The sequence below is a fragment of the Neovison vison genome, chromosome 4, assembly GCF_020171115.1.
Source record: "Neovison vison isolate M4711 chromosome 4, ASM_NN_V1, whole genome shotgun sequence".
In the NCBI taxonomy this organism is placed as follows: domain Eukaryota; kingdom Metazoa; phylum Chordata; class Mammalia; order Carnivora; family Mustelidae; genus Neogale; species Neogale vison.
This window is the reverse complement of record NC_058094.1, coordinates 216,576,087-216,593,190: the sequence shown is the minus strand read 5'-3', so window position 1 is coordinate 216,593,190 and position 17,104 is coordinate 216,576,087. Positions and strand designations below refer to the sequence as shown.

Below are 17,104 nucleotides of genomic sequence, written 5' to 3'. Positions count from 1 at the left end.
CAAGAGGGCTATTGTCTGGAGATGGAGGGAAGTGTCCTCCTGGTGGAAGGTGTGCACACAGGTGGAGAGGTCGGACAGCCCAACAACAGTATAATGGGAAGAGGCTGGGGGAAGTGGTGAACTTTTGTCTGTGATATAACAGCAGTCCAGAGGAGGGAGAAGAGTTTCTGGTAGATATGATACTTTTCTTCCTTTCTATAAAATTACTACATAGTAACTACGAAGTAGTCAGTTACAAGAAGCTTATTAAAAGAACTATTGAAAGCTTCTTTATTTCTTGGATTTCGTGACATTTGTGATACTTGGAGGTATAATGCGTCTTTTCACATTTTTCTACAAATAATTAGAAACAATTTTTAGAAGTATCTCTAAGAATATCAGATAGATATAGCATTTATTAACTGTTGCAGAGGATATACATTTAATGAACTTGGTGTCCTTTGTTAGAGATCCGTGTATTTGCAATTTTAGGGTAAAATTCACCCTCTGTAAATGTACACTTCAGTTGTTAAGTATGTGGAGTTGTACATAAGTAACCCTACTGTTACATTGTATTTTTAAGTGGACAGGAATGCTGTCTTTTGCTTTCAGTGGTTATCTTTGAGCCATAGGAAGGATCACCTCATTTAGAATTTTCATTTGGATTTGGCCATGGTTTATTTTTAGGAATTATCAGAGAGAGAGGGTTGGGTTGATCTCTTGTCCTCTGAAAGGGTTCTTTTTATGGAGCCGTATCATGAAAGTAAGAGCCCTCCATTGATCTGTGGCGGGCTGTTGGGAGAACCCCTCACCCTGTGGATCCTCTAAGGGGTGAGGCTGTGCTCCCACCCAGAACCTGCCTGACCCTGGCCTCCTTGGCAGGGGTCTCTTGCCTCTCCTGGTCCATACCAGATACCTAGAGAAACAGATAGCTATTGCTGATGACTCTTTTCCCACAAAGACCCTTGTGCTCATATCCTGATGTTACAGTTTAGGTCTTACTCAGATTAACTAGAAAAGGTGTAGGTTTTCATGGTGGGCCGTGCAGACTATTGAGAGTAATATATGGCTGGTTCTCCCTTTAGATGGGGCTACTTACAATGTGTGCTTCCTCCTTTCCTCTTTTGGGTTTTTCTTTCTCTGATTCTCCATTCTGTCTCTCCCTTCCCCAAGTTTAACTTCTGAGATCTTGGAAGAGAAAAGAAAAAAATAATAGGGAAAAGAAAGGGGAGCAGCAGGACATGTTTACTAAATACTGAGAAAGAGGCTCTCTCATTACACATTTTAAAATAGAATTTCTCAGATGTGGAAGGAGAGTTAAATATAGCTAGACTTTGTTGTAAGAAATATTTTACTTCCTACATAAAATTTTAATACACGAGGATTGTGAAAATCTTTTCTGCCCTGTTATTAGTGGTGAAAACCCTTCCCTTATTGCATTGAAAAATTGTGGTAGGAGACCTCATTTTATAGGGGAAGATGTCATCTAGTGTTGCCAAGTAACATCTTAAAGCCTTTTAAAATATTACGGCTGAGAGTTAAAACTTTGTATTTTACCGTCAGGGACATAGCCAAGAGGAAAAAAAAAAAACAAAAACAAACCAGGAATGTCCAGATCTACTGCTGTTCCTCTGTTCTTTCATAGTCTGGGCCTGATTTTACAAAATGATTTTCAGAGCTGGTGTCACAGTTCGGCTGAGCACTGCCTTGGGGCCCAGAAATGTGCAGTCCGCGTTATTCGTAATGAAACTAAACTGCGTTTGGTGGTTGGCTTTGGTTTGCAGTGCTGGCCAGGAGAGCCGTGCACGAATACATCATCACGGCTATCAAAGAAGTGCTGCGGATTCACTTCAACCGTGCAGTGGAGCTCAAGGTGGGTCCCTGTGGCGCGGGAGCTCAGGCTGAAGGCCTGTCATGGTTCTAGAATGCTCGCTCTCTCCTCTCCCCCTTCCTCCTCTTGGTGAACGCCTGCTCATTCCGGGATAGCTGCTCAAACGTCACTTCATCAGGGAAGCCCTGATCCCGCCGTAGGCCAGGTGTAGTGCACTGGAGGGGTGTGCTGGCAGAATTGGAACAAAAAGGCTCTAAGACCAGAGTTGGGCATGATGATGTGATGATTTTGCTTCCTTTGATTTATAAGAAAGGACTTGGATTTGAGTTTTAATTGTATTTTAGAGTGAGTGCATCTGCACATTTCTGTACACTCAGTGGGCTAGAGATCGATTCCCGTATGTTTTTCAGTGGACAAATGCCTCCTTCCTCCTCTCCCTGATGAGGTCAGAAAGCCCCGCTCTAGGCCGGCATGTGGCTGCCAAGCACATGAAAGGGGCTTGTCTGAATTGAGATGTGCTGTGAGTGTAACACTGACATAGGATTTCAAGGGCCGCGTGAAAAAAGAAATGTAAACGATCTCATTAATAATTTTTTTATATCGACCACATGTTGAAATGCTGTTTCAGATGTCTTGGGTTAAATAAAATTAATGTGGCTACTAGAGATTTTTAAAAATTGCATATGGGGGCTCATGGATTTCTTTTGGACAGCCCTGCTCAGCAGATTAAGTGTTCCTCTACATGTGGATTAAACACAACAACATTGAATTCCCCATTATTCATGACTCAGTTCTTATTATCAGCTGTTGTTTCTTGCTGCCTTTGCTCTTGTTATTCTGTGCTGTTTTTCAGAAGGCAGGCAGATCTGCAAAAGGGATAAAAAGGGATAACTAAAATAAAATTGATTGTCTCTGCAGCCCTCCCTCTTCATTTAGAGCTACCTGTTTATTTTTCACCTCACTTGCTCTGTTATTTTTCTACTTCATGCAACTTCCTTTAATTTTGAGTTACAGTCCTCTCAATTTGATAATTACTGTCTTTTGTGTTTTTTAATTTTCATAGGTTTATGAACTGTTCGCTGACTTCACTTTCTTGGTCACATCTGGACCTTTCGTTTACACAGCAATATCAGTGATAAATGTACTTATAAACAGTAAACTTGTCCGTGACCAGACTCCTTTAATCCTGGCTGTGAAACCTTCCTTCCTTGTGCCAGAGTCCAGGTTCCAAGTTCACACGGGTGAGAAAACTGAGCATAGTTGTTTTGATTGATTTGTATATAAAATTTCATTTTTATTTTTTACGTCGTTAAAACATTGGGGGAGGATTTTAGAAAATTAACTTAAATTTTTAAAAAGCCTTTATCATTACAGAAAGCTTGTAGCGTATACAAAATTGCACAGAATACTTGAATGAGCCCCTGCGTAGATACCGTATGGCTCCAGCAATTTTCACCTCCGAGTCTGTCTTGTGACACCTACGTGCCCTCCTCCCACGTTATTTTGATATGGTATCATGTCAGCCCACCCATGAATATTTCAGCACGTGCCTCCAAGAGATGAAGCTTATTAAATACACTCTCACACACATATCCACGCCTGAAAAATTACCCATTGTTCTTTTTCCCATTGACATTTTCCCATTGTTCTGTCTGTCCCCCACAGTGTTTTGTTTTTTTTTTTTTAAGATTTTATTTATTTATTTGACACAGAGAGATCACAAGTAGGCAGAGAGGCAGGCAGAGAGAGAGGGGGAAGCAGGCTCCCCGGTGAGCAGAGAGCCCCATAGGACCCTGAGATCATGACCTGATCTGAAGGCAGAGGCTTAACCCACTGGGCCACCCAGGCTGCCCCTCACCCCCCCCCCACTGTTCTTTTTGAGGAGTTGAGAGTGGGTTCACTCTTCCCACTTGAAGTGTTTCTGTCAGTTGCATCTTTTGGTGCTCCAGCTGTTACCTTTTTTCATTTTCAATGATACAAGTCACCTTCACTTGCATGAATCCATTTGGTGCCAGTTTGCCTTGTATGTTTCCCTGCTGGGAGGCTGCTAACTACTCGTACTTAATCCCGTGCTGGGGGGAGCGTTCTAGGAGTTAGATAGTATTTTTCACCTCCTCATCCTCAGCCCTAAGCCAGCACCTGGTTCATGGGCTTGTGATTGCTGTCCGTCTCTTAGTTCTTCAGTTCGTGCCTCAGAGTGTGGATACCGGCTTCTGCAACTTCACCCAGCACATCGAGAAGGGCCTGATGATCGCTCTTTCTGAAGTGAGAAAACACCACCAGGGGACGCATAACTTCACCGTGCAGGTGAGAATAGCAATGAATGCAGAACAAGGAGCTGTGCCCTTTGAAGAGGAACTTGTTTCACAGTCTTGTTGAGGTCACAATTAACTCTTACTCATTCCATCTCATGGAAGAAAGGCAGTTCATGTGAATCAGGGTCGATCTCTTTCTGGGGCACGGAGTTCACGGGGCGTGAATAGGCAAGTACTTGAAGATTACAGAGCAGCAGGATAACCACGGAGCTCAGATGTGGTGAGCTGGACAGAGATGAGCATATGCCAGAAACACAGGAATGTTCCAGGAAGGAACAGTATCAACCTAACTCCCCCGCCAAAATGCGGGGAGTACCTCAGCACACTGGTGTTTCGTGTTATGGAGTACCACGAAATGTAGTGTTTCATTCTAAAAAACAGAATCTAGCCACTCTAGATGAACAGGTTTTGTGTGTATTGTATGGAAATCACTGATGTTGTTATATTTCTTTGATATTTTTTCTCTGTATTCTTTGTTCTCTCTTTCTAGATTTTATAGCAAATAGATTTTTGTGTACCTGGAGCCACCTTTCATAATTCTTATGTTTTCTTGTAATACCATCTCTTTTCAAATTCCCCATTTTTGCACTTTCTATTTATTTATTTTTTAAGGTTTTGTTTATTTATTTGACAGAGGAAGAGATCACAAGTAGGCAGGGAGGCAGGCAGAGAGGGGGAAGCAGGCTCCCCGGTGAGCAGAGAGCCCAATGCGGAGCTCGATCCCAGGACCCTGAGATCATGACCTAAGCTGAAGGCAAAGCCTTAACCCACTGAGCCACTGAGGCGCCCCTGCACATGTGCTAAACTTTGTTCCCTGAGTCATTAATTTCGTCTTCAGCTGTGTCCATCGTGTTTCTCAGTCCCTCTGCTGACTTTGCTTTCAACTGTCCTTTTTCTGTTGTTCTTGGCTCTTTTCTCATTTCTCCTGCAAAGACGCAGGATTATCTTGACTGGTGATGCGATATTACCTTGAAAGGCTCTGAGGACATTCACGAGCATTTGTTTAAAAAGTTGCCTTCCGGTTCCCACATTGCGTTTTCTCCGAAGCCATTGTTCTGTGTTGATCTTGGTCCTTGGCGCTAGGGCTCCTAGTTTTCCATAAACTATCTGGACACTGTTGGTTAGTCGCCATGAGGAGTGAAGAAGCAGGTTGTTCATTTTGGCAGCTCACCCCTTCAGCTGTGGCGTCTGTAGCCACATCCACCCTGTGTCCCGATGGGAGGACTCCCTGGAGCACTGGGTCCCAGGCAGGGGATGAAGTTGGTGGGGCGGACTGGAACCCGTGCCCCCGTGCAGGACAAGGATTTTGGGGGATGGAACGCTTCACAGCAAAGCTGCCTTTTCTTTCGTTTTCTTCCCTTCTCTGTCTCTTGTGTGCTCTGGTGGGTAGGAGTCTCTACCCTCTTTCCTAGTGGCCAAACCCACAGCCTTGTAGCCTGCTCTGACCAGGAGCTCCTTTTCCTTATGGAGCTGTTCTTTGGGCTGGTCGGGGGGCCTGTGTGGCTGCGCCAGCCCCTCTTTGTTGGCCTGCCCGTGGCCATGAGGAAGGAAGGAGGAGGGAGAAAGTCAGCTCAGCTCTTTGGTACGTGGGCTTTGAATAACTGTACTGATTGCTGTTCATGGCCTCCTCTGGGGTCGGTTCCTGCAGAGCCCTCCCGGCTCTCTGCTCCTGTGCTCCAGGCCTGGCTATGATTTGGGTCTCCGTTCCCTCCGTTCTGGTTTATATCATTACGATCCCATCCTGTCTCCATCTTCCAGGAATTTGACAGAATCTCTGATTTTCTTCCATTCTTAGAGCTGTTGTGGATTTACTCCCCTTTGTTCAGCTTCTTGTTATTTCAGTGGGATTTGGTGTGGGTGGGGCAGGGAGGGACCGTGAATACATGTGTTCGGTTCATTGCTTCATGTGAAAAACATTTTCAGTAAACCGAGAATTTTAAGTATTGCAAACGGGAACCAGGTTGTGGAGCTGGTTTGTTCCTTTGAAAAATGTTCTCTCCTTTAAAAAAAAAAAAAAAATCAGTGAGAGAAAGTGTAAGGGAGAAACCATCAGCTTTTAGCTCAGTGTTTCGCTTTCTTTTGGAGGCTGATCCCACCTTCCTTCTTTTTAGATCCTGAATATCACCATGGGTGCTTCAAGGCCGGCCCCTCGGCGGGGCCCGGTCAATATCATTTTTGCGGTCAAAGGCACGCGGGGGTTTTTGAACGGGACAGAAGTGAGCCAGCTGCTCAGGAACTTGAGCGTGGTGGAGTTCAGTTTCTACCTGGGGTACCCCGTGCTCCAGATCGCAGAACGTGAGTATGGCTCTCACCAAACGCTGGGAAAGTGGCCACAAGTGTTTTCATTGCTGGACCTCTTTTGAAATATTTGGCTGAAGTCCACAGTGTAAATCAGATAAAATCAGAGCTTCTCAGAGTCAATTCCGGCTGGGCCTCCCAAGCCCTCCTCACCCACTGGCCTTGCTTTATTATTGTCCTTTGAGAGTACAGGGCATTGGTAAAGACTACACCCGTTCTGGGGAGGGTAAAACCAGAGGCAGAAAGAACAGACCTGTGGTTGCCAGGGGTGATGGGCGGGAGGCAGGCTAGACTGCGGAAGAGTAGCAGAAGGCAACTTTTGGGGGCTGATGAGCCTGTTCTGTATCTTTGATGTGGTGGCAGTTATGCAACTTTGTGTATTTGTCAAAAGCCATAAAGCCGTACACCAGAAAGCATAAGTTTTGCTGCATGTACACACAAAACTAAGAAAAGAATAATAGATGAAAACAAACAAAACCTTTCTTCCTGGCTGAAGCAATTAGAATCACGGTGCACATGGAGCGGCCTGGGGATGGGTGAACATTTACTTCAAAAAAACAGTAGATTTGAGGGTTGAAGTCAGGCCAAAAAATACATCAAATTCCTTTACAAAAATGGAACAGCCAAATGGTCCGATGACTTTTATGTGTTTTCGTGTGCGGTTAATTAAAAAGGGTAACTTGTCAGATGCAAAAGTAGGCAGGGATAGAAATTGTTCTTTACAAATTGCGCCGTTCGTTCTGTGCTGTGCAGGTATGGGTAAAAGAGTAAGGATGACAGCGGGGGTAGCCCGGGTCTGTCCCGGGCAAGCCAGGACATAGGGTCACTTTACCTGGAGTCATTGCTGGGAAATCTTGGGGTCCCAGCGAACACAGTGTGAAATCTCATTGCTCTGGAACAATGAGATTTCCAGGGGATCATGTGGGTGGGTGGGCTCTGTGTGAAGCGGGGTCCCACTGGGTCACTCAAGCCAGCCTTTCACTTCTCCTTCTCTGCCTTTCTCCTGGAGACTCCTGTGCTCAGAAACTGCCTGTGGTCCTCGCCTTCACACCAGCCTGGCATTTTGTTCTAACACGTTTTGCACTAAAGGCAAAATACCGTGGAAGGGCAAAGTACTGTGACTTCGCGGGTACTCCCTAGACTTACCTTTCTGATGCGTGCAAACATGTTCTTACGGATTTCCCTCCTTTCCCTTTTATAGCCTTCCAGTACCCACAGCTGAACTTATCTCAGTTGTTGAAATCCTCCTGGGTGAGAACAGGTATGTTGGACTTACATAATGCTTTGGCAGCTGTAAGAATAAAAAGTCTGTGCAGGTGTGCTGAGCATGATGTCAACTTTCGTGCGTCTGAGTCCTAAATTCAGGGCGCCATGTCCCTTAAATTCTTGGCAAAGAATGAATGAGAAGGGAATTCAGATTCAGCTGTGGGAATATGTCCTGCTGAGTTATGGCACAAAAAGGATTGGCTTTCTTTAAAATCATACATCAAGTTCAGGGGAAGGTCTCACAAGAATTGACAGTCTTCTGATCCAAAACAGGATAGAGTTCCAAAGCAAGGATCTCTCTCTCTCTGTGTGTTTTTTTTTTTTTTTTTCTAAAAAGGCTTATTTGTTTGGTTTTATGAGGACGAATAAGATAGCTTGGTGAGCAAATAAGGTTTTTTAAAAAGTCTTGTGGGCCTGGGTCAGATATTTATAGCTATGGCATTGCAGATAAAGGCTTTCTAACTGGGTAACCAAAGTCCAAGAGACAGTGACACCCTCACTATGTGCCCAGTGTGTGAGTGGCACAGTAAGTAACTGGTCATGGAGAGAATCGTGTGCTGTGGTGACGGTCATCAATTGTGGTTTCTCAGACCCTGTCGGTCCTCCTTGCTTCACATCCCGTGCAAAGGCTCCACTTCTTTGTGTGGTGCAGTGGCCCCATTTTCCAGATCATTTTCCCAGCACTTAGGAGACTCGTCCCTTGTCTATCTCCGGGTGTATTTGAGCCGGTTCTGGCTGCAAAGCCCATGGGTCGTTCCTTCGACCGTATGCTGACAAGCCCATTATCTGTTTGATAATCTTGTTTATAGCAGATATTTTTCAGACAAGCACCCTTATTTGGGGTGAGTTTGTGCATCTAAGTCTTGAGACTAGACGAGATATGAACTACAGCATTTCCAGAAGTTTTTTTTTTCTTTTTTTAGATTTTTATTTATTTATTTGACAGAGATTACAAGTAGGCAGAGAGGCAGGCAGAGAGAGAGATTGGAGGAAGCAGGCTCCCCGCTGAGCAGAGAGCCCAATGTGGGGCTCGATCCCAGAACACTGGGATCATGACCTGAGCTGAAGGCAGAGGCTTTAACCCACTGAGCCACCCAGGCGCCCCCAGAAGTTTTGAAATAAGGATGGACAAAATGTTTGCCCGTGTGTGGGAGTTCTCAGCTCCAAAGCTTCTATGCTGCTGAGTTCCTGGGACTTCTGGCCACCAGTCCATGTAAGAGCTTGGAACTGTAAATAAGACCCTTGAGCAGCACTTCCTGGCTCCCCATGACCCTGTTCATGTTCACTTTCTCTCCCTAGGATCTCCTCTGGAGGCGTGGGCACGTGATAGGAATCCTATGTTAATTTGTCCTTCACACGCGCTCATTTTTCCTCTGCTGCTAACTTGTTTCGGGGCCTGTGTGTGTTTCATTTTGTAAATGTAGTTCTCCTGGGCGTCGTGGAGAAGCAGCTCCAGAATGAAGTGTTTCAGGCCGAGATGGAACGCAAGCTGGCCCAGCTGCTCAGCGAGGTGTCCACGCGGAGGCGGATGTGGAGAAGGGCCACCGTCGCTGCCGGGAACAGCGTGGTGCAGGTACTCCTTAAGAAGGCCAAGCGAGGAGGGAAGGAGGGGACAGAGATTTGTCCAAAAACACACGGAATTTCCACGCAAATGGAAGATGCTATGAGAAATTCTAATGGGGACGGAGGACTCTATCTGGTAGCAAGTGAGCGTGGTAGCATTTCAGTTCGACTAGAGTCTAGACACGTAGACCCGTGGGGAGCACGGCAAGAAAATTGTGTCACTGGGTTGCCATGCCATCAACATGACCTTGTTTTTTGGAGTAGTTTTTAATCACCAAAAACGTAGTCAATTTAATGCAGTGGTAAGTATTATTAATCGCATCATAGCTATAAATCATCCCTCTGCAAGAGACCTTAAGGGACCGGAGAGAGGAGAATTTTGTGTCCTCCCTTGAGCACTTTATCCTCTTTGCCTCCAGCCAGTGCAGGTGGTTTCATGTTACCCAACTATCTCCACTTTGTTGTTGTTGGTTCACTTGGGATAAAATTGGTATATGACATTATGTTAGTTTCAGACGGACGAGATAATGATTTGATATTTGCATACACCCCAAAGCGACCACCGCAAGAAGTCTAGTTACCATCCGTCACCCTATAGTCCATTTTGTAAACTAGCAGGAAGGCCACGGACAACAGATCCATTTGAATCCAAAGGTGACCCATCAGAAATGCAAGTGCTTGCAGAGAGCTGGGGATTGGGGCTGTAATTTATTCCCATCTCAATGTGAATTCTGATGTTTTGGATGTTTTTCTTTATTGACTGCTGACCTCTAGAGCTAGGAAAACGGGATATTTAAAGTTAAGGCGTCGAGGGACGCCTGGGTGGCTCAGTCGGTTGAGCAGCTGCCTTCAGCTCAGGTCGTGATCCCAGTGTCCTGGGATCAGGTCCCGCATCGGACTCCCCGCACAGTGGGGAGCCTGCTTCTCCCTCTGCCTCTGCTTGCCACTCTGCCTGCCTGTGTGCTCTCTCTCTGACAAATAAATAAAAATAAAAAATCTTTAAAGTTAAGGCGTCGCAGAGACAGGAAAGCTGGTGAAACCCGGGGGTGCAGGGGCATCAAAGGGAAAGGTGTGCATCTGACTTGGATGGGAGTGGCGGAAGTTTGTCTTGAGCTGGTGGCATTGTCCTGTGATCCTCTTACCAAGTTTTCCCCATCAGCTTTGCTTTGGATTCCCTCTCTCACAGTCGTTCCTTTGCCAGCTATAGTCGAGTATAGAGAAATTTTAAAAAACTAATGAAAAATTGTGAATAACGTTAAATAAACACTAAACAAAGAAGAAATTAAAATGACTTGTAAAAGCCTTGCCTTATTTAGCAGCCCTGGCTTCGTAGAGTTCAAGGTCTTGGTGGAGGCGAATTTATGCACGTAAAACAGAGACCTCATTAAACTACCTAACGAAGTGCTACGTGAGTTGTGCAACTTCCCTCAGGTAGGAGTGTGAGGTCTGTGGAAGTGAACCAAGCCACCCCCAGCCAGTGGTGCCAACTGACGGATTGCACTGGGACTGCACCCCACATCTTTCCCCTCCTTAGGGTAACCCAATGTGGAGACGTAGACAAGGATTCATGTGCAACAGTTCAGGACTCTTCATTGAGATATTATCTGTAAAAGGGAAAACATGAGAGCAACCTCAATGACCAGCAGTTGGAGAATGAGTAAATAAATTATAGTGAATCTTTGTATGTTGGAATGTTAGGTGGCCATTGTCATTTAAAAAAAAAAAAAAACTATTGAGGAGTACCTGGGTGGCTTAGTGGGTTAAGCATCCAACTCTTGATTTTAGCTCAGGTCTTGATCTCAGGGTCGAGAAACCAAGCCCCGCTCCACACTCAATGTGGAGCCTGCTTCAGATTCTCTCTCTCCCTCTCCTTCTGCCCTTCCCCTCCTGGCCCCCTCCCCCACTCACTCTCTCTCACTCTCAAAATACATAAATTAATAAATTATTGAGTGATATGGTGAACAAAGATTACCAAAGAATGCATGTGCTGTCATCCAAATATTAATATGAAACCTATGAAAAAAATAATGGAAGTATGCCACAGTGTTTATAATAATTTTCTTTGGTTGACTGAACTTCAGGTGATTTTCATCTTTTTTTTTTTACACATTTTGTGTGTTTTCAGGATTTCTCCAACGAGCATGTAATTTGTACAGTGAACATGTGATTTTAATCAGAAAATAATTTTTTAAAAAATGAAATTGAAAATGTTGCCCAAAATGATGACTCCATCCTACTATGGTTGTATGGATTCCAGATATAAATCTGATAAGAAGTCATCTAGAAAGGATCTAGAATTAGATTTTACTGACTGTTGCTTTTAGATTGGATGAGTTTATAGAATCTTTAATTATATACCCAAATACACTGAAACTTGGTTACTGCCAGGTGAAACCATTGCTAAAAGGTATCAAAACTTTTTCAGTGTAGTAAACATTCACATAGTCCTTCGATAGTATTCCATTCTCAAGGCTAATAAAAAATTAATCATTACAGCCCAGTTTGGGGAGGGAGTAGGTGGTTAGGGAGTAGAAGTGGTCAGGGAATGAGCCTAGACATAGTACACAAAGGGCAGGATAGATGAGTCCTTCTTAGAATGGGGAGGTATAAAGAACAGATTCTCCAGGGATGAGAGTTTGGACCTGTTTGTTAAGGATCTTTTAAAATTATCTGGAAGAAGGCATTCACAGTGAAATCATGAAGTTATTGATTTGCCAGAAGTTTCCAGTGGGGAAGAAGGAGTCCCGCAGCCGTGTCCAGAACGCAGGGCAGCATTACAATTCTGTACACGTGGCTAGAAAAGTAGCAGCTGCGTTTTGCCAATGGCAAATGTAGAGACCAAAAATTCAAATTGCTTATGCAAAATAGAGGGCTTGGACTCATTGTTGACATTAGCCCTGCATTTTGCTGGAGTCTCAAGGGACAGTAAAATTGTTGCATATTATTAGAGAAACAGCAACAAAATAGAAACATGTATTTATGTAAAACTGTGATACAGCAAGGATACTAGATTCTGAAGTCCTAATATGAGAGGGCACCAGAGGGAGATGAATTCTGAGACAAATCAAAGCACTATTTGACTAGGTGATTGTGAATTTGTGTACAACTTTCTAGCTCAATTGAAAGATACTTGACATGATACCATATAGGTTTAAAGTGTGCAACTGATGATTTGATATATGTTTATATTGCAAAGTGACTGGCACAGTAACATTAGTTAACACATCCATGACTATTTTTTGGATGTAGTAAGAGTTTTTTTGGTTGTGGTGAGAATTTTTAAGATCTATACTCAGCACCTCTCAAGTATATAAAACAGTATTGTTAACTATGGCACTATGCTATGCATTCGACCCCTGGAACTTACTCATCTTACAGCTGGAAGTTCATACCCTTTGGCCACCATCACCCATTTCTCCCAACTCCTGTTCCTGGCAATTAATCTCTACTCTCTATTTTTATGAGTTTGGCTTTTTTAGATTCCACAAATAAGCAAGAGCATACGGTGTTTGTCTTTCTTTGTCTGCCTTATTTCGGTTTGCATAATGCCCTCCAGGTCTATATGGTTGCAAATGGCAGGATTTTCTTCTTTCTTATGACCAAATGATATTGCATGTGTGTGTGTGTGTGTGTGTGTGTTCACGCACATGTGTGTGCATATCACATCACATCTTCTTTATCCGTTTGTCCATGGATGGACACTTAGGTCACTTCCATGTCTTGGTTGTTGTAAATAATGCCGCAGTGAGCAGGGGCGGGGCTGGGGGAATACAGATATCTTTTCAGATAGTGGATTTTACTTCCTTTCGGTATATACCCAGAAGTGGGATTCCTGGATCACATGGTAGTTCTATTTAAAATTATGTGAGGAACATCCATACTGTTTTCCACAATGCCGGCACCCATTTATATTCCCACCAACCATGCACAAGGGCCCCCTTTTCCCCACCTTCTTACCAGCACCCATCTCTTGTCTTCTGATGATAGCCATTCTATCAGGTGTGACGTGATAACCTCATTGTGGCTTTGATTTACTTTTCTCTGATGATTAGTGATGTTGACCTTTTCATATACCTGTTGGCTGTTTGTGTGTATTTTTTTGAAAAATGTCTGTTCAGATCATGTGCCCATTTTTAAATCAGAGAGTTTGGGTGTGTTTTTATTTGTTTGTTTGCTATCGAGTTGTATGAGTTCCTTATATATTTTGGATATTAATCTCTTATCAGATATATGATTTGTTGCATATTTTCTCCCTTTCCATACGTTGTCTTTTCATTTTGTTGAGTCTTTCTTTTGCTATGCAGAAGCTTTTAAGTTTGATACAGTCTGCTTGTTTATTTTTGCTTTTTTTTTTGCTTGTGCTTTGAGTGTTATATCTAGAAAGTCATTGCCAAGACCAACGTCAAGGAGCCTTTCCCTTATGTTTTCTTTTAGGAGTTTTATGGTTTCAGGTCTTACATTTAAAACTTTCCATTGGAGTTATTTTTTTTCTTTAAAGATTTTTATTTATTTGTTTGACAAACAGAGATCACAAGTAGGCAGAGAGGCAGGCAGAGAGAGAGGAGGAAGCAGACTCTCTGCTGAGCAGAGAGCCCGATTCAGGACTCGATCCCAGGACCCTGGGATCCTGACCTGAGCGGAAGGCAGATGCTCAACCGACCTAGCCACCCTGGTGCCCCTGGAGTTATTTTTTGTGAGTGATATAAGAGAGGGACCCAGTTTAATTTTTTTGGTTGTGCATATACAGTTTTTTTTTAGCACCATTTATTGAAGACACTATCTTTTTCCCATTGAGTATTCTTGGCTCCTTTGTTACCAGGGTCTTATGTGATTCCATATGAATATTAGGATTATTTTTTCTATTTCTAAAATGCCATTATAATTTAGATGGCCACAGAGGGCTCTAGGTGGCATCTGTAGATGGCTTTGGGTAGTATGTACATTTTTAAAAAAAGATTTTATTTATTTGAGAGAGAGAGAGAGAGTGAGTGCACAAGCAGGCAGAGGGGCAGAGGGAAAGGGAGAAATAGACTTGCTGCTGAGCAGGGAGGCCAACATGGGGCTTGATCCCAGGACCCTGGGATCATGACCTGAGCCAAAGGCAGATGCTTAACTGACTGAGCCACCTACGCGCCCCAAGATAATATGGACATTTTAACAAAGTATTCCAGTCCATGAACACAAAGTATCTTTCCATTTATTTGTGTCTTCAATTTCTTTCATCAGTGTCTTATAGTTTTTAGTGTACGGATCTTCTAATTCCTCGGTTAAATTTATTTCTAGGTATTTTATTATTTTTGATGCTGTTGTGAATGGTACTATTTTATTTCTTTTTCAAAATCTTCATTATTATTATAGAGAAAACATAAGGGCACCTGGGTGGCTCAGTTGATTGGGTATTGGACTCTTGATTTCAGCTCAGGTCTTGATCTCAAGGTCATGTGTTCAAGTCCTGCAATGGGCTCCACACTTGGCATGGAATCTACTTAAAACACACACACACACACACACACACACATACGGGTGCCTGTGTGGCTCAGTGGGTTAAGTCTCTACTTCCAGCTCAGATCATGATCTCAGGGTCCCCCATCGGGATCTGCTCAGTGGGGAGCCTGCTTCCATGCTCTCTCTGCCTACTTGTGATCTCTCTCTCTTTCTCTGTCAAATAAATAAATAAAAATCTTTAAACACACACATACACACACACACCCCACAAACACAACAGATTTTTTAATACATTAATTTTGTATCCTGTAACTTTACTGAAGGTGGAGTGTTTTGGGTTTTCTTTTTGAAATTTTTTTTTTTTTTAATTTTATTTATCAGAGAGAGAGAGTGAGCACAGGCAGACAGAATGGCAGGCAGAGGCAGAGGGAGAAGCAGGCTCCTTGCCGAGCAAGGAGCCCGATGTGGGACTCGATCCCAGGATGCTGGGATCATGACCTGAGCCGAAGGCAGCTGCTTAACCAACTGAACCACCCAGGCGTCCCGAGGGTTTTCTATGTATAATATCATGTCATCTTGCAAATAGTGATGGATTTTACATCTTCCTTTCTGCTTTGGATGCCTTTTTTTTTTTTTTTTCCTTGTCTGATTGCATGGGCTAGGATAGTATTGGATTGAAAAGGAGTGCTGAGATTGGACCCTCTTGTCTTATTTCTGATTTTATTTATTTATACCCCCCCAATTTTATTTATTTATTTATTTATTTGACAGAGAGAGGGAGAGACACAGTGATAGAGACAGCACACAAGCAGGTGGAGTGGGAGAGGGAGAAGCAGGCTTCCTCCTGAGTAGGGAGCCTGACATGGGGCTTGATCTCAGGACCCAGGAATCATGACCTGAGCTGAAGCAGACTCTTAATGACTGAGCCACCCAGGCACCCCTTGTTTCTGATTATATAGGAAAGACTTTCAATTTTAGCTCTGGGTTTGTTAGATATGGCCTTTCCTATGTGGAGATATGTTCCTTCCACACTCAGTTTGTTGCTGGTTTATATGTTGAGTGGAAATTGAGTTTTGTCAAATACTTTTCCTGCATCTGTTTAGATGATCGTATGGTTTTTATCTTTCATTTATCAATGTGATATACCAAACTTACTGATTGATTTGTTGAACCATCCTTGCATTTCAAGGATGAATCCCACTTGATCATAGTGCACGATTTTTTTTTTTTTAAGATTTTACTTATTTATTTTAGAGAGCGAGAGAGAGTGTGCAAGAGAGAACATGAGTGCAAGTGATGGAAGGAGCAGAGGGAGAGGGAGAGAAAAAGAATCCTGAGCAGACTCTGTACTGAGCCTGGAGTCTGATGTGGGGCTTGATCTTACAACCCTGAGATCATGACCTGAGCCAAAACCAAGGTTCAGGTGCTTAACCAACTGAGCCACCCAGGAGCCCCATGTTGCATGATCTTTTGAATGTACTCTTGCATTTGGTTTGCTCGTATTTTGTTGAGAATTTTTGCATCCAATTCATAAGAGATATTGCCCTGTAGGGTGTTTTTTTGTTTGTTTGTTTGTTTTTGTTTTTGTAGTATCCTTAGTAGACTTTGGTATCATGGTAATATTGGTCTCATAAAATGAGTTTGGGAATGTTCCCTTCTCTTTATTGTTTTGGAAACTTTTGAGAAGGATTAGTATTAATTCTTTGAATGTTTTGTAGAATTCGTCAGTGAAACCATCTGGTCCTGGTTTTTTGGGGGGGAAGTTTTTGATTACTGATTCAGCCTTCTTAATTCTTTTTTTTTTTTTTTTAAGATTTTATTTATTTATTTGACAGACAGAGATTACAAGTAGGCAGAGAGGCAGTCAGAGAGAGGAGGAAGCAGGCTCCCTGCTGAGCAGAGAGCCTGATGTGGGACTCGATCCCAGGACCCTGAGATCGTGACCTGAGCCGAAGGCAGAGGCTTTAACCCACTGAGCCACCCAGGCGTCCCCAGCCTTCTTAATTCTTATTGGTCTGTTCACATTTTCTGTTTCTTCCTGATTCAGTCTCAGTAGGTTGTATGTTTCCAGGAATTTTTCCATTGCTCCTGGGTTATCCATTTTGTTGTTGTGTAATTATTTAAAGTATTCTTCAATGATCCTTTGTGTTTCTGTTACCTGTTGTAGTGTCTCCTCTTTCATTTATAACTTTCATTTGAGTCCTCTTTTTTCTTTGTTGGTCTAGCTGAAGATTTATCAATTTTGCTTCTTTTCAAAGAGCCAATGCTTAGTTTTGGTAATTTTTCCTGTTATCGATTTTATTAATTTCTGCTCTGATCTTCATTATTATTTTTTTTTTTTAAGATTTTATTTTATTTGACAGAGAGAGATCACAAGTAGGCAGAGAGGCAGGCAGAGAGAGAGAGA

General features: G+C 43.1%; 1 protein-coding gene across 1 annotated transcript in view; it reads left to right on the top strand.

Moving 5' to 3' along the window:
• KIAA1549 (KIAA1549 ortholog) overlaps nt 1-17,104 on the top strand; it is a 135,291-nt gene that overhangs the window by 57,592 nt on the left and 60,595 nt on the right. Inside the window, exons 4-9 of the mRNA XM_044247032.1 lie at nt 1,764-1,852; nt 2,874-3,051; nt 3,987-4,117; nt 6,237-6,420; nt 7,625-7,684; nt 9,114-9,262. Coding sequence (XP_044102967.1) covers nt 1,764-1,852; nt 2,874-3,051; nt 3,987-4,117; nt 6,237-6,420; nt 7,625-7,684; nt 9,114-9,262 — 791 coding nt within the window. The remainder of the gene's footprint in view (nt 1-1,763; nt 1,853-2,873; nt 3,052-3,986; nt 4,118-6,236; nt 6,421-7,624; nt 7,685-9,113; nt 9,263-17,104) is intronic.